Consider the following 25,347-nt stretch of genomic DNA (forward strand, 5'->3'; position numbering starts at 1 on the left):
AAAAAAATTGACCTAATTCAAATTTTAGCCAAAAGTTAAAAGTTAAAACGCTTAACGACACAAACTGAAAATAAAAGTCTCAAAACCCGAACCAACCATCGTATGAGACCAAAACTGAACTTATATGGCTAACCGCGGTGACAAAATATTGACTACAGTAAAATTTTGGCCAAAAGTTAAAAGTTAAAATACCTAACGGCACAAACTAAAAATGGAAGCCTCAAAACCCGAACCCTCTATCTTATTACATCAAAAATGACCTTCCGCATCTAACTGCACCGACGAAATTCTCATCTGAGCACCTTTATCAAACATATTGATCGAAATTAAATTTTGGCCAAAATTTATAAGTGAAAACACCTAACGGCACACACTAAAAATGAAAGCCTCAAAATCCGAACCAACCATCCTATTAGATAAAAAATGACCTTTAGAGTTAATTAAGCTGATGGAATTCTCATCTGAGCACGTTCACAAAAATATTGACCAAAGTCAAGTTTTGGCTAAAATTTAAAAGTTAAAACACCTAACGGCACACACTAAAAATGAAAGCCTCAAAATCCGAACCAACCATCCTATTAGATAAAAAATGACCTTTCGAAGCTAATGACACTGACAAAGTTCTAATCTTAGCACATTTATAAAAAATATTGACCAAAGTCAAGTTTTGGCTAAAATTTAAAAGTTAAAACGCCTAACGACACAAACTGAATATGAAAGCCTCAACACTAGACGCTGGTTTACCAAAAAATTTAGCTTTAATTGGTAAATTTATCAACTATTCAAATATAAGTTAGTAATTAGTAATTTACCAATAAATTTTATCACAGTTGGTAATAGTTACTATTCAACTAAACATTCATATGTACTATTACCAACTAATAATTAATATGTTGGTACATTTTACCAATGGATTAATGATCGGTTGGCATATTACCAACTATTTTAATGATGTTAGTAATTTACTAACTACAATCTTTATTCGTCAGCAAAATTTCGAACTAATTGGATATTGGTTGGCAAGTTTACCAACAAATTACATTTCGTTACTAATTTACCAACACATTTATATTTGGTTGGTAAATTTAGCAACACAATCTTACCGTTGGTAAATGTTTGGTTAGTAATTCATTGGTAATATGTTAATAAATTAAATAAACAATTTTTTTTGTCATATTTACCAACCGATATATACTTCGTTGGTAATATTACCAACAAAAGGTGTGCGTTAGTAATATTTCAGTTGGTAATCCATTGATAGAATGTTACTAAATTTGGCGCCATTTTTTCCACCGTATTTACCAACTAAAATACTTAGTTAGTAAGACTTTGGTTGGTAATCTGTTAGAATTTCGTTGTTAAGTTTTAAAATATAATTCAGTTAAAAATATATTGGTAATTTGTTAGTAGAATACTAACCAACTTAAGTTTTTAGTAAAATCTGTTGACAATTTGGAGTTTTTTTTTTTGTAGTGTATAGCCTCTCTACTCTACCTGCACCATGCTAAAGCAATAAACTCAAATTCCATTAAAAATGAGCAATACATTTTTTTATATATATTAAACTCAAATTCAAATCACTCTTAACCCAAGGTGAAAATTCATCAGTCAGACTTGACTTGTCATCATTATTTATATACAAAAAGTTATTCAACTAGCTAGCTTCATGAAATATTCTTTCGATGTTTAAGCAAGTCTATTGCTCGTTTTATTATTGTTATAAAATAAGGTAAAAAGAAGGTGTCTTATACCATTATTACTACTTCTTTTCAATGATATATCACTATTGTGATTATGAGAATATCTTGATAATTTTCACACAATGATAGCAATATCCGACCTCATATGATACATAAAACTATAGCAATTTATGCATGATAAACTTCATATTGTGCTTGGTACAATAATATGGTATGCATTCATTTTACCCCAACATTACTATTTGGGCTAATCCATCGGTGGCCCCCTAAATTTGGCACAATCTTTCACTTAGACACCTCAATTGAAGGATTTTCATTTTAAACACTTCATGTCGAGTCTCGTTGTGTCATTTTGACACTTTTTGTTGACTAAGCATAGTACGTGTGCTACACGAATTTTGAGCGCGTCAGATACTTTTTTTGTAAATATTCTGAATTTTTTTGTAAATATTTTCTTCTCCTTCTTCTTCCTTGCTTTCTCCCTTCCATCTTCTCCACCTTCTACCATCCTCCATCACCACACAACTTTTTTTAAAAATTCTACAATATTTTACTAGGTTACACTCTTTGATTCATCCAAAATCTTTGAAAATCGAATTTGCATCTTGATTCATATTAAAAAACAAAATCGATTTCGAGGGAACAAAAAAAGAAATCAACTTCTTTCAAATGGAAAAACTGATTTACATTCTTACCTTCTCCATTGAAAATTAAATTGATTTCAAGGAATAAAAAAGAAATAAAGAACAACCTCCAATAGAAAAAAAAGAAATTTATTTTACATATCCTTCATTGTAAATCCCAATCGTAGTAGCACAAGAAATCATCTTCTTTAAATGTCATATAAAACTTTTCGATTTGGTATGATTTCGCTTATTCTCCAAAACGTATTTACTTTGTAAACTAACCTATGTTCTTGCCTTTTGATGGAGAAGAACAGATGAAGGGGAAGGAGGCGCGAGAAGAAGAAGAAAAGATGTGGGGGCATGGGGTTTGGGATCTGGAAGAAAGAAAAAAAGAAAGTAAAATTGAGATTTTTAAAAATAAAATAAATTTTCCACGTGTCACATACCAATTCGTTTATTTTTCCACATAAGAGGCGTCTGGATGTACGCACTTAAAATGCGGTTTTGAAAATATAAAAAGTGTCAAAATGACAAAATGAGGTTTGACATGAGGTGCCTAAAATGAACAAAGCCTAGTTAAAGTGTCCAAGTGAAAGTTGGTGCCAAATTTAGGGAACCACATATGGGTTAGCCCTTACTATTTTAGTTTGGATAATATCATCATGACCCACAAACCACCTGTGTGTGTCCAACCTACTATATCTGCCTTTCTAAAAGAGACCCGGGTAAAATTTAGAGGCGGTTTTAGAATTTAAAATTTATAAACATTATAATTAAATATGTATAATAGTCCGTGAATTCCTCAACATAATTACACGAATTTGGATCAAAATTACTAAATTCTGCTGAACTCTTATGTACTTCTCATGCTAGATTTTTTTTATTTTTAACAATTAGCATAAAGATAAAATGTAATTAAGGAAGAAGAGGGAAGGGTTAATTACGCTGTAATATCCTAGAAGATTCAATTGAAAGAAAAAAATCAGCATCATTCAATTATATATATTAATCAGTATACGACGACTAGTGTTAATTCTGCTTATGAATGACTTAATTAATTAAATCACATAAGATCATATCTCAAAGAGTTCCAATATGTGTATTGTTTAATTCATGGGATGATTATATAATAAGCTCTAATATTCTTTCTGTAGAACTTAATTATTAGCTCATGGGTATAACCAAAAACTGTCAATTAAAACAAAATAAAGGTAGGATCTTCATATTATAATTCTTAAATGCTCGATGCTATGAAACAGTCCAAGAGCCGATACTGTATATACTAAATATTCTCACGCAATGGTTACTTTTCTTTACTTTACTTCTTTTGTTTAGTGTTTTATCAACAAAAATAAAAATGCTGAGCAAATATCTGATTATTAGCTATATTTATCAAATTACAATGACCTAATACTTTCCAATATAACACATCTAGCTAGTAGAAAAAAACTTGTAAATATTATAAATACCTGGTGTTAGAAAACTCATAGAGCTTTCCAGTACTAGAGAAAATAATCAATCCAACTTCAGCATCGCAAAGAATCGCGAGCTCCTTAGCTTTCTTCAACAATCCATTCCTTCTCTTTGAGAAAGTAACTTGCCTGCTCGTTGAGTTATCGATCCTTCGGATCACTATCTTTCCCCTTCCCATCTAGGGTTTTAATTACTTGGATCTATAATGAATTAATGAAGAGATCAATTACAATATCTATTAGATCTTTAAAAACTAATGAAGAAGAAGAAGAAAACTTACTTGGATTGTTGAGAGCTTTAGAAATTAATGAAATGAAATCAAAGTCTTCTAAAGAGTACTGTGAGTAACATCATAATCAGGAAGGAGCCTTTTATAAGCTTTTGGTTTTTGGGAACAACTTAAAATGTATGTGTTTTTTTATTTAATTGTTTTGGTAAATACTTATATTTTAAGTTGACAAGTGGTAGCGCCGTCGCCGTATGATTTACTGACGCGTGGGGAATCCAAGAGTTCCCTTAATAATTCTAAATGGGGTAAAATCATTTTCCCATTTTAGTAACCTTAAACTATATCCATAAAAGAAAACCCTTTTAAGGTAAAAAAAAAATTAAGTCAGAGATCTCTCTCCTTTATAGACTTTTGGATATTGATAAACAGCTAAACTCTTTGGTTACTTTCGAGAATTTTCACGTGACCTCCCTGTCAAAAAAGGTAAATTTTTACTACTAATATCTCCCTTTTCTTTATATACTTTTTTAACGCCTAATAGTTTTCTCCTAAAATCATGGCATGCACAAGGAGCTAGCTAGTTACACTACAAATTTGATCGAGTGGAAGAGATCATGTCACATGTTCAATATTGATCATAATTAGGCAAATATATATTCAGTAACTTTCTTTGTTTTCTATATTCTTTTCCTTAATTTATAAATGAAAGTGATTTTGCAGTCAAGGTAAGTTTTTTTTTTAAGGAGTTCAACCATTTAATCAATATGCATATGCTACAAGTTTTTTCCCACGCATTGTGCCTGTTGTGGGATTCAATTAACGCAGACATAATCGCTTTCTATTAGAGGAATTTCTGTCCACATGTCAAGCAAAACATGCATGATGCTGATAGACTAGGTTAGTTTGAAATAGAAACATAAGGTTTGATTTGCTGTTTAATTAAAGTTTGTTGGAAGAGACATAAAAACAAAATGGGGTCGACAAACACGTGAAGGATGGAGGATTCGACAATCAAGAAGAAATGCGAGTACATATATGGAGTGCACGCCTATATATTTCATTATTTATATCTCCACCTTATTATTATAAGCAAAATCGTACTAATTACTTATACTACTTAATCCTCTACATTTTTCTGCTTTCCAAATTTCTACCATCAAACCCTAATAAAATCTTAACTAGTATTGTTGGGTGTGCAAATAAAATTCAATATTAATACTTGTATTGAAAAAAAAGTTACTTGAATATTCTTAATAGTATCGAGACCTGTTGGGGTAAATTGTAGGGATTTGAATCAAAATTAATAATATGATGTACTAAGAATATTTTTAATTTTTTTTAACCCAACAATTAACTCAGAGACAATAATTTAACGGAATAAGTATGAAAAATGATAAAGTATGGCAAGCTTAGTCATGATGCCTTTGAGCGCCTATGGACCAATTTACAATATTTACCCGTAGCTTTGAAGATAATTAATCCTTTTAGTTTAGAGAAATTTGGAGATAAGTATCGTAAAATGGTGAGGGTTATTTGTCGAATTGGCATTGGCCAAGGCCACGTGAACACTGTTTATATTGTGATTAAACCAATGAGATTCGAACAATAATAGTAGTTAATTAATGGGGAAATTCGATCCATTTTATACCTCCAATAACCAATAAGACAGGTGTCAATCATCAGCAAATGATACATCTTTCAAAGACCAAGAGGAAAGCTATTATCAACTTCCTGTTACTTTTTATTAAAAAAATGTCCACTACTTGTGTTCTGACTCAACAAACCCTGCAGGTGCATGTACTTGTGTATTAGGGTTGCCAAATAAATCTGAACGGATCAAAATATTTGAGTTAAGTAGTAAATAATGGATTGAGTTAAGTAGTAAAATTGATGAATTAATGATCTGTCAATTAATTCACCCAAACTCAAACATGCTAGATATTGAATAGTAGTATTTAATATTAAAGATAAAATAAACACAAAAAAAAAGTTATTTTTTAATTTTTCAAACTAAACAAATATTGGCCGACAACTATTTTTAGTATAATAGACAAATAAAAATGAAGAGGAAATTAAAGTACTAAGTTTGTGATGCGAAGAGTGATGTATAGTGGAACAAGGCACATTGGAATTCAAAGTCTATCAAGTGTAAGAAGATATGCTTTTTTTGGAACTCACATATGATATATCCAAATTTATTTATGGGTTATGCTAAATGGTCAGAAAATTTGGTCAGAAATTTAATAAGTCTAGAATATTTTTTTTATTTTAAAATAAATTGATCTTTTTTCCATTTTTTAATTAAAAGATATTAAAGTTAAATAGGTAAAAATGTTCAAAAAAGTAAAATAATATAGTGTGAAATATGTTATTTTATCATTCTGGTCAAATTTTCTCGCCAAGATTTTTCCTTAATTTTTTTAGTTAATTAGTTCCATCTTCTGTTTGATGATGTCAGGTAGGAGACAGTTTTGGTTTTACAAAAGAAGCTTCAGGTGGTTTTATCACATATGAGTACTACTTAATACTCATTAATTCATGAATTATTTTCCTCATTTATCAACACTACAAAAAAAAAACTCTCAAAAATATGTATGCTTAGTAATGTACTAATCTCATGATTTTAATCAATTTATCAGTTATATTATATATTTTTTGTAATAATATTTTGTTATAGGAAAAAATATATTTGAACAAAGGACATCATTTTAAAGAGATTTGATGGTATATATATATATATATATATATCTTTGTGTTTATGACTATATATACTCTTAAGTTAAAGAATTATTTCTTCTAATAGTGTTTAATTTTCAACAAATATTTATTTATAAATAAGGGTAACTTTATAAATTATATCTTAGATTTATTATTCTTCTTAATGAATGAGCTAAAGCCACACTCATTTTGAAACCGAGGAAGCAGTACTAATTGAAGATAGATCTGGATCGCATATAAATGGTTGTTTGATGTTAAAAATTTCAAAGTTGGATCTCCCTTAAGAATATACATGGTAAGGGTCAAGTCAAATCCCCGGACATCAAAAAATAATATTTGCCAACGGTTAGACCTTATTCCATCGCATATTTTTTGGACCTGGACCCAGTCATTCATGTACTCATTTGGGCTTTGCCCAAATCTCAAAGTGACAACCTGGGCTCTTACAATTTTACACTTATAACCTAACTTTGAATTTTTAACTATTCTTTATTTTTAGTTGAATCATCATAGTTCTAATATGAATCTGAGATTTTAATGATTCATCATAACAAGAGAGTTCCAAATGATTTAAGGAAAACAAATAATAAAAGTCATATTCCACAAAAACAAATTCTAGAAAGGAACTGGGAAAAAGAGTATTGATCAAGAGGCCCGTGAGTAAGTATCAAAATAAAGATTAAAAAAAAGGGTAAATTACATAAATCCCATAGTTTTAATATGAAATTACAATCTATTCCTAATAAGTTTCTAATTACATTAATTCCTTAAAATTTAAAAAAACTGGATACAATAATTGTAGCTCGGATACATTAAATATTGTCTCAAATACATTAATGTGTAGCTCGGATACACTAAAAACTAGCTCGGATACATTAAATATTGGCTCGGATACATTAATATGTAGCTCGAATACATTAAAAACTAGCTCGAATACATTAAATACTGACTCGGATACATTAATATACAGCTCGGATACATTAAAGAAATATGAGATTTTGGAGATTTTAAAAGTAATAGGGGATAATGGAAATAAATGAAACAAAAGGGGTGTATTTCTATAATTTGTCCAAAAAAAAAAAAAAAAAGATAATCACGAACTTATATTTTAATATTATCCCCGAAAAGAAATACTTGAGAGTTAAGACTGCTTTTTCTTTTTTTCTCTATCAAATGAAAGCTCCAAAGCCTATTTGCATAGCCTAAAGTCAGAAAAGAAATAAGAAGCGCAGATTATAAAAGTAAATTCTAACTTTATACAGGTGAAAACAATCATAAATTATTTCATAGAGTGATTTTCTTTTTTCTTTTTTTTTTTTAAATTATACACTCAGGATAAAGTAGTTTTATTGGCTTAATAATTAAAGATTCCATTCAAATGCTAAATAAACCAGTAATTAATCAAATGATGTTAATTAAGGTCTAATCATAATCGATTTCGAATAAATCATCACTTCCAAATCACGCTTGTCCTTTTGGAGCCTTTGCTTTTTACAAAGGTTTAAAACCTTTATTCGACCTCGAGCAAAAACGTTGGAATATATATGTTTTGATTTTCCACCATATACCCACACGTTACTCTTCTTGATAATCAAAATATGCTTTGATTTTTTAGCATATCTCTTAGGCATGAGCTTCTCTTATTCAGGCTTTTGTTCCCACAATCCACAAGATGATCTATTCCGAGTTCAACTGAACGCGCTATTTTCAGTTCTAATGCGCTAACTATGTATTTAAGAGACAATATTACGAGTTTTAAAGCTACTTTTAAAATATTCTTGCTTATAACAGTTTAATTACGGGTTATAACAGATCACATTTTATTTAAAAATTAATTAAATTTCTACTTTATTAAATAAATAGTATTTTATTATTCTATATTTATTATTAAATGATATAAATAAATAATCTACCATAATTATCTTTTACACATTTATAGGAAATTTACCTTGATTCTTGTTCCTTTTTTACCTTTACAGATCAAACCACACCCCTAATCTCACCACGCCTCTTCTAGTCAGTAACCCACCACCCCACGTTCAAAGTAAAAAATTTCATTGTAACAATTATCCATTCCTCTTTCCCCTCATCAATCATCTTCCATTCAAACCGTTTCTACATCTCAATATCACCTCCTAAATCAGAAAATATTCAATCTACAATCAGAAAGAAAGGGCAATTTCACAATACTAAAAATCAAGTTTTCAAGATTTTCATTAAAACATGTCGAAGAAATCAGAGCATACTTCTAGAAAGAGTCCTAGATTAGTAGAAGCGAGTTTGGAATAGAGCCTCCGACGTTTAACATATTGATTCAAACGCCACCGCATATCAAGAATGCAACTCCAGCAAACAAAGTTGGTACTTCTCAAAAATAAAAAGGAGATTATAGGAAAGAAGAAGAAAACTCAGTTTATTTATGAAGGAGGCTTCGAAAATTCCAATATTAAAAAAAGGCAAAAAAGTGGTTAGGGTAAATATTTTATTTAATTTATTTTTCAATTATTAAATTTAGTAGAATTTTTGTTATAACAATTTATTTATGTATATTATTTGTGGCATGAATTTTGTTTTAATGTTTGACATGAAATTGTTGTGACATAAGCATACATATGTATAGTTACTATCATGGAATTGATATTGATATGGTTATTATTTTTATCAAAAAAGGTATGAAGCATGTTTAAGATTGGTATGCATCTGACTTAATATTGGTTTATGAATGTGGTAAGTAGTATGTTTAACATTTGTATGAAACTTATTCAATTTTGGTATGAACTTGGTATACCTTTTAGCAGGAAAATTATCATTCAAAATCTCTCATTATGTCTATGAATGTGGAATGAAACATGAATAATATTGGTATGAAAATGTCTTAATATTGGTTTAGGAATGTGGTATGCAGTATGTTTTAACGTAACATTGGTATGAAACTGATTTAATTTTGGTATGAAGTTGATACACCTTTTAGCAAGGAAGTTATTATTCAAAATCTCTCATATCTGTATATGAATGTGGTATGAAACATGAATAATATTGGTATGAAACTGTCTTAATATTTGTATGAAGTTTGTCATCTAACTAATATCTGTTTATGAATGTGGTATGAAACAAGAGTAATATTGGTATGAAACTGTCTTAATACTTGAAGTCATGCATCTGACCAATGTGTTTCAACAAGAGTCAAGTTCAAAGTATGTATTAATATCTTTTAGTGATTTCATCATAAAAATTAATTCACTTTATTTCTTAAAATTATTTTTCTTTCATTTTTGTTTCAGTGATTGTGGTACGTACACATGTTTATTTGTTAAATACATCAGCAATAGAGTTTTTAATAAGGGTTCCATTGATATCGATGCAAAGTATCATCGTCAAAGGTACGCCACAATCATATGGCAATACGGAAAAATAAAGAATGATGATGGTGCGATTAGAGAGAGTGAAGTAACTGGAACTGTTGCTAGCAAATTTGATGGACCCCGCATAACAAAAGAACATGCCCCGGATACCAGCAATTGTCCAACACCAAGACCACGAAAATTTAATTTGAGATAGTTGATTGGAGCTTAGGCTCTTAAGTATTAGAAGCTTTTTAAGTTTTTGATGATATATATTTATTTTTTCCTACTGTTTTAAGTTTTGGATGATATATAATATTCACTGTTTTCTTCCAACTATATATAATATGCACTGTTTTCTCAAGTTGGATACTAACAATACAAAATTTGGATATCAACATTTTTATTGGACTTTAGTTTGAAAAAAACCTCACAAACATAGTACCAAATAATTTATATTCATTGTTAAACTTAACATATGAATTACAGATTGTCAACATTAAACAATTTTAGTTTTGGATATTAATTGAAAACCAAATGAACAACAATTTAGATTACATGAAATACGAGTGCCATAGAATTGGTTTTTAATTTGTATAAAATTGGTATCCAATTCAAGTATGATTGTTTTTTTTACTTCATAATCTAAGACAAAACTAAAAAAAATAAAAAAATGTATGAAGTTGGTATCCAATCTGTATGAATATTCGAAGAAACGAATCTGACAATGTAAAACAACAGAAGAAAATTTGATTTTTGAAATACAAAAAAAATCGAAGAGAGAGAAAAAATTGAATAAAAAAAGGAATCTGGTTTTTGAAATACTTTTAACTGATTAGAGTAAAAAAAGAAAAACAAATATTCTTATTTTGTTTTGAATCTCCTAAATTTATGGCAATTATGAATTATCATTAATGTATTCAAATTAATTACTACAACTAATTCCGTTTTTTACTTTTTATTATTTTTTAAAAATCGTTTTTTATTATTATTTTAAAACTTTTTTTTTATAATAAACTGTTATAACCTGAAATTTTTTATTGTTACAACTTGAAAATTTTATTATACTGTCATAACTTGAAATTATTAGTCTTATATATGTCATTTATAAAATTTTCACAATACAATAGTCCAGCACAACCAAACTCAAATTTCTCTAATTTTTGGATTCGTCTTTGTTGTCTCACACATGCCCAAGAAAAACAAAGCAAAATTTAGAAAGAAAGAAAAATGAGAAAGAGTAAGTTAGATATGTAGTTGCTACTTCATGGATCTAGACTTTCACAAAAGAGTGCAACAAGTATAATATGAGTACGGAAAAAGAATTGGTACTCAGTAAGGTACCAAACCCCAACAAGATATCACCAAGAAAGCAACCAATGATTTCGATTCTCACACCGTTTGAGATATATACACGTCATCATTTATCAAATGTAAGTTACATCATATCCATTACGATGACAACGCAAAATTATTTTACTTTAATTTTGTTTTCCCACTGGTGTCTGATGTTCGGTGTTGGATGTAACATCTCGCACCTAGAAACGACTATAAAGAGTTTAAAATATGAAAATATTGATTTTTGGAAAGAATAAGGAAATCTGGAAATTGTCTAAGTTAAGAAAATGAGTTTTGACCATTTTCAAACGACCATAACTTCTAGCTCAGGAGGAGTTAGGAGCAGATCTTGATATGGTTGGAAATCCCTTGGAGAGATCTTTACAACGCCACTGAGATTGCACAATTTCGACATCGTATGAGTGAGATATGCCTTTCGGAAGTTGGGTTGTTGGATTGAGGAAAGTCTCAATCCGGTTATAGGGAAGGGCAAAGTAGTTTTTTCTCTAATTAATTTCCTAATTCGTTTTTAGGGGTTTATTGTGGTAAAAACAAAACCTAAATCAATTTTGTAAAAACTAAAGAATGCTTAAGGCTTGGAGAAGAGAGAAAAGAAGAAAGAACGGGAGAAAGATGCAAGAATTCGTCAAGATCATCCAAGCTTGCGAGTGGAATTCGTCAAGGGTGATCCCTATTAAGGTATGTGAGATCTTTTCGTGTTGGTTAGTTCACCCACACACCAACTTGTTTCAATCCATTGGTTTTGAGTTGTGTACATGTTGAAGAACAAATTATAGAATTCTTGTTGGTTGAGTTGTTGATGCTTGGGGGTGAGTTGATTCATGTTTTCGGGTTGTTTTTTAGTTAGATTGGTTGTTTATTGAGGGTACAATTGATCCTAAGTGTTTGGGGGAAGAATTATGGAAGTTAGGGGAGTTTAGAGATGAAAAACGGAAGAGAAAAGTCGGAAGTCGATGGGCAAAAAAGGGATGGGAGTCGCGCCTGCCAGAGCGCCACAAAAACTTCTCTGAAGTTTGAGGGCTGGCACCCCGCACCTCTCAGAGCGCCAGGGACGCCAGTTCTCCCCATTCATTCCCCACCTTTTCGTACTTGTTCCTAAGCGATGTACCTATGTTTTCTAGTTGTTTCTAACACTCTAAGGTACATCTAAACATCATGAAATCATCCGTAAACATGAGATCATGAACCTTGAATCCATAATCCAATTCAAGGAAAGTTATGATCAAAGTCAAAAAAGTTAAGAGTCAAGTCTAGAAGTTAAAAAGCAAATCAAAGCAAAGTTTCTTAAAGTTTTCAAGAGTCTTTATTAAACGTTTAAACTTCGTTTTAAGGCTCAAGTTTCAAGTAAAGTAAAGAGTAAAGAGTCGAGTTCATTTCTCAAAAGTTATTAGGGAACTAAGTATTCTCAAAGAAATTTATAAATGTTTTCACATTTGAGCAAGCAAGGAACTATGTTTTCCAAAAGAGCCTTTGGGCTAGTTTTCAGTAAAGGGAACATTGATTCCAAGAGACCCTTTAGGCTAAACTTTGAGCAATTATCTCAAACTAAAGAAAGAGGTGTTTAAAACACATATGAGCTAAAGTATATTTTGGGAGTAGTATTGAGCACCGAATTGGGGACGCGAGTTCATATTAACTTAACTCTCCATAAGAACCATGTAGCCATACATGGGATTTAACAGGTCATACTTTTTAGATGATCGTGTATTTTAAGCTAGTGGATCCACTAAGTTAAGTAAGGTCCTATATCACGGAGAGGTATAGGATGGTCCTTGGGCAACGTGAGGTAAAATGTTGTATCATCACTAGGGATCATAGTAGTGGTTGTCGGTTAAAGAATCTCCCACAAAAGTTATATTACTTTTATATATAAGTAAAGTTGAGTTTGTTATTGCTTTATCTTTAACGAACTAAGTTAGTTACACTGTTTTACAAGCTTTATATATATATATTGCATGTGTCTTATTGCTTTATATTGAGTTCAGTTATTCATGAGTTGTACAGAGCCAAGGTAAGTGTTCCTTCTTACTCCTTTCAAGCTTAAGTTGTTGTTTAGCTTTCCAACTCGCATACTCGTACATTCAATGTACTGATGCCAGTTGGTCTGCATCTTATTATGATGCAGACGCAGGTAACTAGGATCAGCATCCAGCGCGCCGTTGATCTAGTCGAGCATTCTAGAGTTAGTGGTGAGCGTCCTTGCATTCCGGAGGACTCTTTTATTCGCTTTCCTAGTTTTTCTTATTAGGATATTGTGGGGTCTGTCCCAATATCCATCTCAGTATTATAGAGGCTTCATAGACAGTCAGACAGTACTTATGAGTCTCTCATCTATGTATTTACAGATACTTTGTTTTGAGACAGAAGTTGCCAATTTGGCTAAGATGTTATCATTTAAACTATTACATGAGTTTATTTTGTTGAGTTAAGTCTTCCGCTGAGTTAAGTAAGCCAGGCCAAGAGTTCGCTTGGGGTCATCAATGGTATTCGAGTGCCAGTCTTGCCCAGGACTATTTTTGACCTTTATCGTCTTTTTTGATACCTTGTTAAATTGTGATCACCTCATCTAAACAGTTGAACTTGTAACGATATGCTAATTTTATTTACATAACTATATCTCCTAACATGACATCATGTCAGGACTAAGCATGAAGGAAGAAAAAAAATTAATCTGCTAGGCACAATATGTTACTCTACATTAATGTTGAATACGGATAAGTAAGACCTATAGTTCATGATCTGAACCAGACAATTAAGGTACAAACAGGGGAGAACTTTCTATGTATTCCAATTGATTTCAAGCTACGTGTGAAATTGGGGAAAAGTTAAATGTGACTTTTGGTACATGTACAACTCAAAACGAAAGGCTGTCCTTGTTGAAATGTGACTCTGGATTCTTGTTCTGTTTTTTGGTCCCGTTCCCATTATATACGGCATGAGTCGTTTGATATGAGATATAATGTATGTTGTTGCTGTTGTTGTAGTATCACTATATCTATCTAGTGGATCTCACTGGATATGCTATTATTATTGTTATAGTGTCACTATACCTACGAATATCTTATAAATGACCTGATTGTGTAGATAATTTTTACAAGCGCAATATATACAAACTTATAAACCCATTAGATAAATAGCACCAGATAGGCAACAGCATATGACAAGTTCATGTATGTATTCTGACCAAATTGATGTTTACAACACTTGTACTATGATGCAATTAGACTTAACATGCAATTAGTCCTTTTACTTAGTTCCTGTACTAGGTAATACTGTTCCTACTTCTTTACTATCAATAACAATAAAATATGCCCCTGTTGAAAAAAAATAAAAAAAATTAACAATAGAAGAATAAGAACTATAAAATGTTTCTTTTCAAAGGAACCTTACATAAATCCCTAGATGTTACTGAATTTATTATATACAAACATAAATCAATTTTACCAAGTTGACAAATATTCCAGACATTAAAAAATTATATAAATTTTAACAACTGCCAAGGCATGAAGCAAACTATAGTGCTCACTATCAAAGGTCGAGCCAGTATTTCAATTTTATGGGTTATGAATTTTAAAATGACTATTTTAAGTGTTAATTATTGGGTTCTGAACTTAATATTTATACATATTTAATTAATTTCTTAACACAAATATATTATTTGAGCAAAAATTACTACAGTCGGCTGAATTCGTATGATCATGAGTAATGCTCTTTCTATTGCTGTTTAGGACGAGTCGTACCTTCCCCTTTGATATAATATTAAAGTCGATGAGAATAATTATATTTTTCAATTATAGATTTCTCTTTAAAATTGAAAAGAATCCTTACAATAATCATGAGTACTGTTCAAGTCAATGATAACTTAAATAATGGGAATAATTGTAGGTTTATTTTACTTCGTGACATTAACATTAGATGATATTGATAGCACCTTAAAAATAAGTGGTTAGCAATATAGAAAATAAAAGAAGACTTCTCATTATATGGAACGTGTCAACATTAAAAACATTCAAATATTCTGGGCTCAAGTTGTGGAAATAACCTCTTGTAGAAATGCAAGATAATGTTGTGTATAATAGAAAATAAATAAATTATTAGGTAGTAAAATATTTTAAAAGAACAAATAAAATAATTAAACTTAGTAAAAACTGAGTTGAGTTGAATTGAGCCTTAACCCGGTTTATGACTCATTACCTAACCGTTTTGATGCAAACAAATTTGAATGAGTAGATTGAATCTTGACCTATTTATTGTCTTGACCCATTATAATCCGTCCAAATTTGACCCAACCCCCAATTGCCACCCTAGATGAAGCCTCAAACAGAGTGATGTGGTAGAATGAGTAGTAAAGAATTTTGTGTGTGGAATTCAAGCTTATTGAATGCTCTCATTTAAGTAGCTTAGGAATTAATGTGTACATCATTTATTTTATATGTAATTATCATGTCTATTACAAGTGCAAATGCTTGATGAAATTACCACAATTGACAAAGAGTAGTGCATGTGTGATTCAATGGGAATGAATCTTGAAGTTAAAGGACTTAGTGAGCCAAGCCTTCCATCCCCTTTTCCCATTTCCATGTTGTGCCCTTCCTTCTGTCATCACTGCCTGTTTTTGCTTCTTACAAAGGATGAAATTCCTCACTCCTAGTGACCCTATCGAGTCTGATGCTCCCAGAGCTGAAAAATTAGTAAATGAGTTATTGACATGACCTAATAGATTGAACTCAAAATAATCCATCAAATTACTAGGTCAAACTCAAAAATATAACGTGTATAACTTTTTGAGGATATGAGCAACAGTAACCTAATTAATGGGTCAAAATGTAACATAAAATTAAAATCTAACTTAGTGATTGAGAATTATGTAAAACAAGAATTAGGTAACTTTAAGCTAATAGAGAGTACTATTTTCTTTTAAGAAAATCGGTAAGCTAAGCTAAATAAAACAAGAGAATAGGTAATTACAAGGAAAGTCCGGTTAAATTTGACTCGGCTCTCTCTTTTTGCAACCTGTAAGAGTAAGTGAGAATACTGTTGATCCTCTCCTCTCCTCTTGAAGTTTAAAAAAACCGATAGAGAGATGAAACTAAGATAAGTTGTGTAGTACTTACCATCCATTCCAGCACTAGCTGAGTACAAAAGGAAATCATTGACGTTAGAAGTCAGAATTGGAAGTCGTCCCTCGCGACCATATTGTTTCAGAGCAGTGTCAACAACCTTAGCAACCTTATCATTCTCATTCACAACAAACCTCAACGGTCCAGCACTTCCTAAGACATTAACCGTGATCAACAACCTAGTACCTTTCACCTTCTTTATTGACATAACGGAGTATATGATATGATTTCTACAGTTTTATTGGTACAAATAAGGAAAAAGGAACGAAAATCTCAAGGGTCAAGACCGATGCAACGATAGCACCAAGCAGAGCCAAAGGAGAGAAAAAGAAGAGAGGGCATCCAATATTTGATGAGATGAACCATTCAAGCCTTGAGGTTCTCTTCTACAAATCAATGAAAGAAAGAAAGATTAGCTTCAGGTACAGGACTTTTGAAATGGACACTGGATTCCTTCTTGGCAAATGCTAAGCCCTTCTTCTTCTATTATATATATCTACGTAACTAGACAGCATATGACAACTTCTACGTATTCCAAACCAAATTAATGTTTACAATTAAAGAATAAAGTTATTACAAGCATATACACGGACAATTAGTCATGTGGACTCGTGATGGGCAGGAACAGAACCGTAGGATTCAAAATATAAAGAAGTAAATTATATTCACAAAGAAGCTATGTAAATAAAATTTAACTTAAGATATAGTGTTTAGAAAAAGAGTTCAAATGCAACTGAAAAATAATGAACATTGGACCTGACTCAATCCGATGATGATTGTCAAAAATCATATAAAAAGACTAAACATAACCACCAGTGTGGAACTTTTTGTCATACATTTAAATCTATCAGATATTTTTTGCATCTTTTTAATCCCTAGCTTCGCCACTATACGGACGGCTAATTAATGAAGAGATAAATAGTACTCTACTATATATAAAAAAGATAAGATAGAAACAAGACCTATTAAGGATATATTCTATATAGAAAAAAAAAGATATATAACAAGTTGGCAAACGTCCCGAAAGAAATATATAAACTTTAACAAGTAGCAGGCATGAAGTAAACTATAATTCTTGATGAGAAATGGCCTTTCGTTTGTTAATTAGGACAAAGCCACCAACCAACCCATTTGTGAGATCATAATATTATAGCAGCTGCCTACTATAATATTAGGGAGGTTGAGGTTGTTATATATTAGTAAATAATAAAGTCGCGGCTCTGATTTTTTTCATTTTTAGAATCATCAAAGTTTAATGTACGGATTACTAACTACTAAGAATGGAAGTGGGTTAGATGTAAATCATATATTAAACAAAATTGGACACATTTATTTTCAGATTCCTCTGAGAAATCGAAAAGAATCATTTCACTTACAGTAACTATTATCTATGGACAGCCAAATAGTACTTAAATTTGTGGTCTGCCATTAGATGATAGTACAACTTTTAAAATAAAAGGGAAAACTAAACACTTTTTTTCCCCTCAAAAGCTCAGCCAAACACCTTAATTTTTAAAAATAAACCTTTTTTGAAAAGAAATAAATAATAATTTTTGACCTCCCAAAAGCTTCCAAACAGGCCTTGGTCAACATTAAAAACTTCGTTTGGTGTGAGGGATTAAAAATAATAGTGATGGGATAAAATTTTTGTATCTTGTTTGGTTGCCATGTTTGGGATAACTTATCCCACCATTTATATCATAGTGATTGGATAAGTTATCCCAAGATAGCTAACCACAGGATAACTTATCCTGGGATAACTTGTTCCCAACCAAACGACAGGAATTACTTTAAACACTGTGAAAGAATCTGAACATTCAACTCAAGACTTTATAAGAGAAAAACGGAAGTCTTGAACTATTAGGATCGCCCTTTATATACCACCTTAGGAGGTCTATTATATATACCTTCAACACTTAGATTATTGGGCATGTGAGTTAATAGTTGGTCAAGCGAAATTAGATGTCTTGAGCAATTCCGCCTCATGAGCTAGCTGCTGAAAATCAAATCCTCCCTTATTTAAAATTCAAGAAACGAATGACATGAATGAACATATATATTGCTGATAGTTAAGTATCATATATACACTGCTTAGAGTTCTGAGATCACATTCTCAAAGAGACGGCATGTCACTCCTACAGCACTAACCTTCCAACAGGAACTGTATGACGATTAATAAGTTGTTTTTCCACCTAGAGTGCAGACTTTCAGCACCTGTCCTAGCTAAATGAGCTATTCCACGACCAATAAATTGTTCTTAGTTAACCCCTCTCCGGTAGTTGGTAATTCTGGGGATAGTTTCCACTCGTCATCTACCATGAACTTAATTTCGTACCTAAAAACACAAATATATTATTTTTTTAAAGGAAAAAAATTTCACCTGAGAGTTCAGAGAGAATGCAATGACAGATTTACTCTGCGGCAGAAGAGAAACGTACCTTCCAGGTCTTAGGAACAATGTAGCTGAAAAGTTCATATAAGAGCCGGTGTACTCTGGAGATAAGTGCTCTCCTTGACTCCAACCATCAAAGGAGCCCATTACTTGCACACTCTAAAGATGATCAAAATTCAAGGTCATATTTAATGCCTTCTGTAATTGACTGCCAAAACGTGTATCCAATGAAAAACATTTTAAGTAATAGTAGAAAATTTGGTGCCAATTTCTTGATCGAAAGTCCTTGTACATAAAGGGAATTCGGCAGGAACTAGGAACTTGAGCAAATAAACCTTTAATACTACTCCAACCATATGATTTAGGCATTATCTCCATTTTGTTTATCTTTGCTAATCAAAATATAAATCATACAGTTGTTAAAAATGCCAAACAGGGGGGAGAGGGGGTTCACAATTCTTCTCATCCTCCTTAGACGCGTAAAAGAAACATCGTATACACAACCGTGCCCTAATGGACTCGCCCAATAGAAATAGTATCCCTAGCCAACAACTCACTGGGTTGAGTCTAAATAGCCAAAAGACTCATGCAGACTTCCATCTCTTTCACCTAGTGCTCGAGGAAGTTTATAAGAGGACTGAGGTCCTACTTCAAAAAATTTACCAAATTTTGTCTGCACCTACATTATTACATAGGCATATTACCTTAAAGTTGATCTCACAGGATACATCAATAATGGAAAGTATTTTCTTGAAGTAAATATATATGCTATAGCACACATGGTACACATATACTCATTTGCTATGAAAAATCTACTCCCTCCATTCATTTTTACTTGACACTTATTCCTAAAATAGATATTCATTTTGACATATCAAGAAAAGACAATTATTTTTTTTCATGTTTTACCCTCAGCGTTAAATACTTATTCTCCAAATCATTTTCCAAGACCTAATACTAAAGATCATTTAATAGGGACAGTTTGGTAAAATACCTATATCAATAATTGTTTTCTTAATGGGTGTGCCAAGTCAAACAGTGACAAATAAAAATGAACGGACGGAGTAACTTGTTAAAGTGAAGGAAAAAAATAGAGGACTCACCACTCTTAGTAGAAAAATATTAAACCTTCTTTTCTATCGTATCATCTGATTGGATCGCCTAGATTCTTTCAAACCAAAAGGCTTGGTTTATTAAAAAATGTTTACATAACAAATAAGCAAGAAATTCCGGATGCCACTTAAAGCTATAAGAAACTCCAAAGATAAGACACGACCTATTCTATTCTCAAGACAAGTAAGCAATCAACATTCAACCAAGCTTTCCAATTTAACTAAGGGGAAAACTTTTAAGGGAAAAGTGAGATGAAGGCTTGTATTTTATTTTTTTACTTTATTTGGAGACACTATATCTGTTTCAGGTTCCAACAAATAGTATTATAGAAAGCAGTGATGAAGAACAAGGGGAAATGAGAGGGAAATGATATAATACTCTTTCCAGTTTAATCTCAATAGGCCGAAAATAAAAGATAGTAACACCAGACTAACTGAAACAGCTTCAAAGTTTTCAATTTTCACAATGCACACAAGAATTTTAAGCTGGTAGAGGGATGTATGTCATTTCAATTGTACAGTTTTCAATTGTCAGGAATTCCACAGTTCCAACATTGTTAGCAGATGCAGAAGAAACTTATTCAATAACTTACCTCTGCTACCCCAACCCAGGATAAAGGAACCTCTTTGGCTTGTACAGCTTCCACGCCCTTTATTTGCTCCTTCAATTTTTCACGTATGGCTTAAGAACAGAAGTATCAAGACAGCAATCATAGAAATGTCAGGTTAAATTTATCCATGAACATTTATCTACAATCTAACAAGGTTGGCACTGTCTGTCATTCAAAAGAGTTCGGTGTTCAGTTCAAGAAAGTATACAGTAAGGTAATAATACCTTCCAAACGTGATAATAGGTGTGACTGGATATATCTCCCTTTAATTTTTCTTGAACCAGCTGGGATAGCAGATTTAGCAATTTCTTCAGCCAATCTAGCCAAAACCTGCAGGTCAAATAAAATACAAAACTATATTTATACTACATAAGCTGCTAATGCCAGTTGCTAGAGTTGAAGTCCCACACAAATGTTGGATTATCAACTGTTTAAATTTTCTCTTCTAGTTCCCGGTAAGTTTCATCTTCAAAGTGCGGACAATTTCATTTAGCATAAATCCCATTCTAGTTAATTACGGCACAAATCCTCACATCATAAGGAACCATAGGTTTGTTATAACCTGTATGCAAATGCACCAAATACTTACAACTACATCTGAAGCAATAAAATTACAATAACACCAACGTAGAAGAAGCAAACCTGAATCTCAAGTTCGGTGACTGAAAGTTCACTTTTGAAATTAACCAGCGCATCCTCCTTAGCTTGCAACTGCAGTGATATGGCATATTAATTGTCATCATCAGAAAAAAAAAATTAAAATAGAGTTTACATGCAAAGCACATTTTCCATCATTTTTCTGTAGTCATAAACCATTAACTTTACCCAACTATCTATGAGTTTAGTTCACCTATTGCATCCAGAAATCTCAGAAACAGATCTTACTATATAAAACTAAACACTGGAATTCAAGGAAGTTGGCCTAACCACCACTCTATAAAACTTGCCTTTAAGTTTCAGTGGTAGTTTTTTATCACACAAGACTCCGGATGCAAGTCTCCACTTCATCCACGCTGCACCAATACGATGTGTGATATCATCGTCGATCCCCACTTCCCTGGATTATAGACTCAAGATACTTCACATTAAGCTCCACCTTATCTAAATCATTCAATAGGAGAGCCATTCTAGGTATCTCTCAATCAAAACAAATCCTTCTAAAACTAATGCACCAGCATCCACCATTCCAACAATCTGAGACAAGACTACCTGTATTAGTAGTGAAACTAATAAAGGTTCTGATATTTGATCTTCAAAGCTCTGTGACCTACCTCTCCAAGGCTCCAAGCATCTCTCCAAAACCATGTATATCTAGAATCCCCCACCTTAATTTCTATGTTAGCTTCAAACAAAAGTCTGACATAAGCTGCAAATATGCTTCCAAAGTCCTAACCGTGTGAGTTATTAACAGGACACGAGTACCAGAGACTATGTTCCCACACTTATTAAATATTGATGAGGGCCAGAAGGGATGGACTAGGAGGTCTAAGAGAATGCAAAAATATTCTCTCACGGTCGGCTTTCCTCCTAATACTCACAAGGGGAAAGATTGTAACTTTACTGTCCTCTCCTGATTGTGTAGGTAACTTTTGTCAAACAGAGCACTAACTTTATGTGTGAAAGACACTCAAATGGAGAATCATCCACTTTATCAGTCCCATAAGAAGAACTTACGAGATTGAATATGAAACCAATAAAATATATACCTCTCGCTTAAGCAACCGATTATATCGGTTGGCTTCACTCAATTTCTTGAGAAGCTTCGATCTTTCAGCATCGGCAAGCAATAACCTCAACTATAAAGATAGAAGAGAGTCAGTATAGCTCAATATACTTGCAGCAACAATAAAGATTATTCTCAACCAAGAAAGGAAGCATTCCCCCAAAAGGAGGAATAAGAAAAAAATCATTTGGCTTTTGTATGAGGTTTTGTTTTCTAATAAAGGTCTGCAACAGGGTAATGAAAAATCTTACCTCTTCGCTTCTCAAAGGTTGCTCAGGATCAGACAGACCTGCGTCTGCTATTTTCTCCGATACTACCACTGAAAATCGCTTCTCCAAATTTTCAGGGGCACAAAATATTTTCCAAGAGGTACATGGGATCGGGTTTGAAAATGACTTATGCATCCTATGGAAACCTTTTCTTGAATTGTATGAAGCCATATTTCCTCTAACTCCATCGATATTTTCCACCTTGAACCTTATCATTGCCATTAAAAAGTCCAATTCAGAATATGTCAGCATTTTCTTGATCAAGATTGTATGATCAGAATAAAGCAAAAAGAGATTAAAAGGATAAAACGAAACCCAAATTGGTAATAAAATATCATAAACATAAAAAGATGGATTCAAGTAGGCATCGTAAAATCAGTCTAGTTGAACGGACCTATAGTTATAATATTCTTTATACAGTTCAAGATTGAGAGAGAAAGTATATCAAGATTCCACATTGCAGTATAATATGGAGTCCCCAAATCAAGAAAAAGAAAACCCTAAAATCAAAATTTCCAGGGTTGAAGAAATCACCTGGTTTGCCCAGGTGAATTAAGCAGGTTACAGACCATAATTAAAGACTTCCTGTAGGACAATTTGGAAGATTCCGAGTAAAAATTTGTCAATAAAAGCAAAAGGGTACACTTATAATTCCAAGAGCAATGGTACAAACAACACTGAATTTGAACCACTTACGTTCCTAACTGATGAAACTCGAAAGAGCAATTGCAGGGGAGGGCAACTTCTATGTGGGAGAGACCACTATACCAATCTTGTATTATATTACACGTGTTCGGGTAATATATAGTGTTAAGCCAAATCGAGATTTTGATTAAGAGGTTCAAAATATAAAAGGCAAGGACAAAGATATAAAAGGAGGGTTTAACATAACAGACATTATATATAAAATAAATAAAAAAATATTAAAGAAGGTTTAACATGTAATATATATATATATACATAAAAAAAAAATCATATATAAATAGTAGTATAATTTTTTATCAAATAACATTCAAATGAACTCCTTGGCATTACTTGGCTCAGTCCTTGTCCGTATCTTATGCGACTTAAGTTTCACCTATAGAAATGTGTTGATATGGTTTTATATAATTTTGAGTTGTTTAATCTCAATAGTAATTTTTAGGATGTATTTTCTCTTTGAGTTGTATTAATTACGTGAAATTTATATAACACTGATTTCTTCCATCTTAATAGTTAAATTTTGGAGCGTGATTTCCATTAGATTGTATCGATTGTATCAAAGTCATCCATCACCTTTATGTCCATCGAACCACAAATAGTGAAGTCGATATTGCAACTTTCATTCAAGGGCTAGTGACGCCGATATTGACAATCTTGAATTTCTTGACACCTATCTTAAGAATGATTGCGTGAAAAAAGCTACCTACTTGTGAGATGATCAAGTAATAATTACCCAGTGCATATTCGTTAAAGACAATAAATGCGATGGAATAGTTATATAGTCTTGGGCTCTACTACTTCAATAACTAACATTTGGAGTGCAATTTCCCCGAATTGTATCAGCATCTCAAAATTGTTCGTGAAATTTCAAGTCTCAACTATTAAAGCTCCAAAATAATGTCATAAAATTTTAAAATACAAAAACAAGGCCAAGAAAGGGCAGTGGACACCATTTCTATCGTAAAATTCCCCCAATTTCTATCGGAAAATTAGATCACTCTAATTGGGCTAATTTATAGGCGGCCCATAACTCTTGTATGCATTTCAAAGTTCAGCCCAAAGCAGATATTGGGCTAATTTATGTTTTCTTCAAACACTGCATAATTTGTTGGGTAAATCACATAAATATGCTATATTAAAAAAATATTTATCATCTATGACAATATAACTTTTGTAACTTAATATAACAATTTTTTGGAATTGAAAATGTTGTACGATTTATCTTCACTTCGCTTCCTCCTCTTCTTTTTTTATTCTTCTTCTTCTCTGTCTCTTTCTCCGTCATTTTTTTTCTTCTTTTTATTCTTTTTATTCTTTTTTTTCTTCTTTAGAATTTTCATTTAATTAACTATCCTCAAATTAATATTTGCTCATATTTCACTATCTTTACACAAGAACATGACGAGAAGAGGAACAGAAAGACTAAAAATTTGTATAGAAATATGTTCTCAAGCAGAAATTTTAAATCTCTAAAATTACGGCGGCAAGAGTTCACCATTAATAGTCATTATAAACCTTCAAATTTTGGATTCATTATTTGAATTTTATGAATTTATGATTAGTTTGGATAAGGTTGTTCCTACAAATAATTGAAAATAGACGTTTGTGGTTTATATCTCAATTTTAAGAGGGTTTGGTTAAGTTTATAATTGGTAACACACTTATACTACATTATAATACATGCACATTACATTTTAATACATATTGCAAATATCACTCATGTTCTTAGTGATACAAATCAAAATAATTTATAAGACACATATAATACATGTTTTATTCAAGAATAGTACAAGTTTAATTCAGTTTATCTTGTCTTTTGTTAGTTACATTTTTCATTTATTCTTAATTTTCTCTTCTAATTCAACTTTAATACTGCGTAATACACTTTTAATGCAAATTTAAATCATTCTGTAGTTTATTATTTGTTACTATTAGATTACTAATTTAATTCATTATTGATACAAGTTTTATT

General features: G+C 31.7%; 3 protein-coding genes across 3 annotated transcripts in view; all 3 read right to left on the minus strand.

Annotated features, from left to right (window-relative positions):
- Nucleotides 1-4,201, minus strand: part of LOC102591829 (MADS-box transcription factor 23) — a 10,395-nt gene extending 6,194 nt beyond the window's left edge. The window contains exons 1-2 of the mRNA XM_006357704.2: nt 4,080-4,201; nt 3,796-3,999 (exon numbers count right to left, since the gene is read on the minus strand). Of these exons, the coding sequence (XP_006357766.1) occupies nt 3,796-3,977 (182 nt within the window). The 5' untranslated portion in view covers nt 3,978-3,999; nt 4,080-4,201. The remainder of the gene's footprint in view (nt 1-3,795; nt 4,000-4,079) is intronic.
- Nucleotides 4,202-15,823: 11,622 nt separating this feature from the next.
- LOC102592157 (uncharacterized protein At4g22758-like) lies at nt 15,824-17,181 on the minus strand. Its single transcript, XM_006357705.2, has 2 exons — nt 16,561-17,181; nt 15,824-16,126 (listed from the first exon to the last, which is right to left on the minus strand). The coding sequence occupies exons 1-2, from the start codon at nt 16,772-16,774 to the stop codon at nt 15,957-15,959; spliced, it is 384 nt and encodes a 127-aa protein (XP_006357767.1). The 5' UTR covers nt 16,775-17,181; the 3' UTR covers nt 15,824-15,956.
- A 1,382-nt stretch (nt 17,182-18,563) lies between these two features.
- LOC102592496 (protein PTST, chloroplastic) lies at nt 18,564-23,475 on the minus strand. Its single transcript, XM_006357706.2, has 9 exons — nt 23,370-23,475; nt 23,208-23,258; nt 22,656-22,881; nt 22,388-22,477; nt 21,324-21,392; nt 20,906-21,011; nt 20,664-20,752; nt 19,005-19,117; nt 18,564-18,901 (listed from the first exon to the last, which is right to left on the minus strand). The coding sequence occupies exons 2-9, from the start codon at nt 23,243-23,245 to the stop codon at nt 18,799-18,801; spliced, it is 834 nt and encodes a 277-aa protein (XP_006357768.1). The 5' UTR covers nt 23,246-23,258; nt 23,370-23,475; the 3' UTR covers nt 18,564-18,798.
- Nucleotides 23,476-25,347: the final 1,872 nt, after the last annotated feature.

This window comes from Solanum tuberosum, unplaced genomic scaffold (assembly GCF_000226075.1).
Source record: "Solanum tuberosum cultivar DM 1-3 516 R44 unplaced genomic scaffold, SolTub_3.0 scf00244, whole genome shotgun sequence".
In the NCBI taxonomy this organism is placed as follows: Eukaryota; Viridiplantae; Streptophyta; class Magnoliopsida; order Solanales; family Solanaceae; genus Solanum; species Solanum tuberosum.

What these genes read in the sequence shown, in the direction of transcription:
- LOC102592157 (XM_006357705.2), bottom strand. Translation starts at nt 16,774, where the DNA reads ATGTCAATAAAGAAGGTGAAAGGTACTAGGTTGTTGATCACGGTTAAT. An exon ending in AGCTAGTGCTGGAATGGATG is followed by an intron (nt 16,127 to 16,560) that starts GTAAGTACTACA and finishes CTAATTTTTCAG; the next exon opens with CTCTGGGAGCATCAGACTCG.
- LOC102592496 (XM_006357706.2), bottom strand. Translation starts at nt 23,245, where the DNA reads ATGGTCTGTAACCTGCTTAATTCACCTGGGCAAACCAG. An exon ending in AATTCACCTGGGCAAACCAG is followed by an intron (nt 22,882 to 23,207) that starts GTGATTTCTTCA and finishes GGCAATGATAAG; the next exon opens with GTTCAAGGTGGAAAATATCG. An exon ending in TCACCGAACTTGAGATTCAG is followed by an intron (nt 21,012 to 21,323) that starts GTTTGCTTCTTC and finishes TTTGACCTGCAG; the next exon opens with GTTTTGGCTAGATTGGCTGA.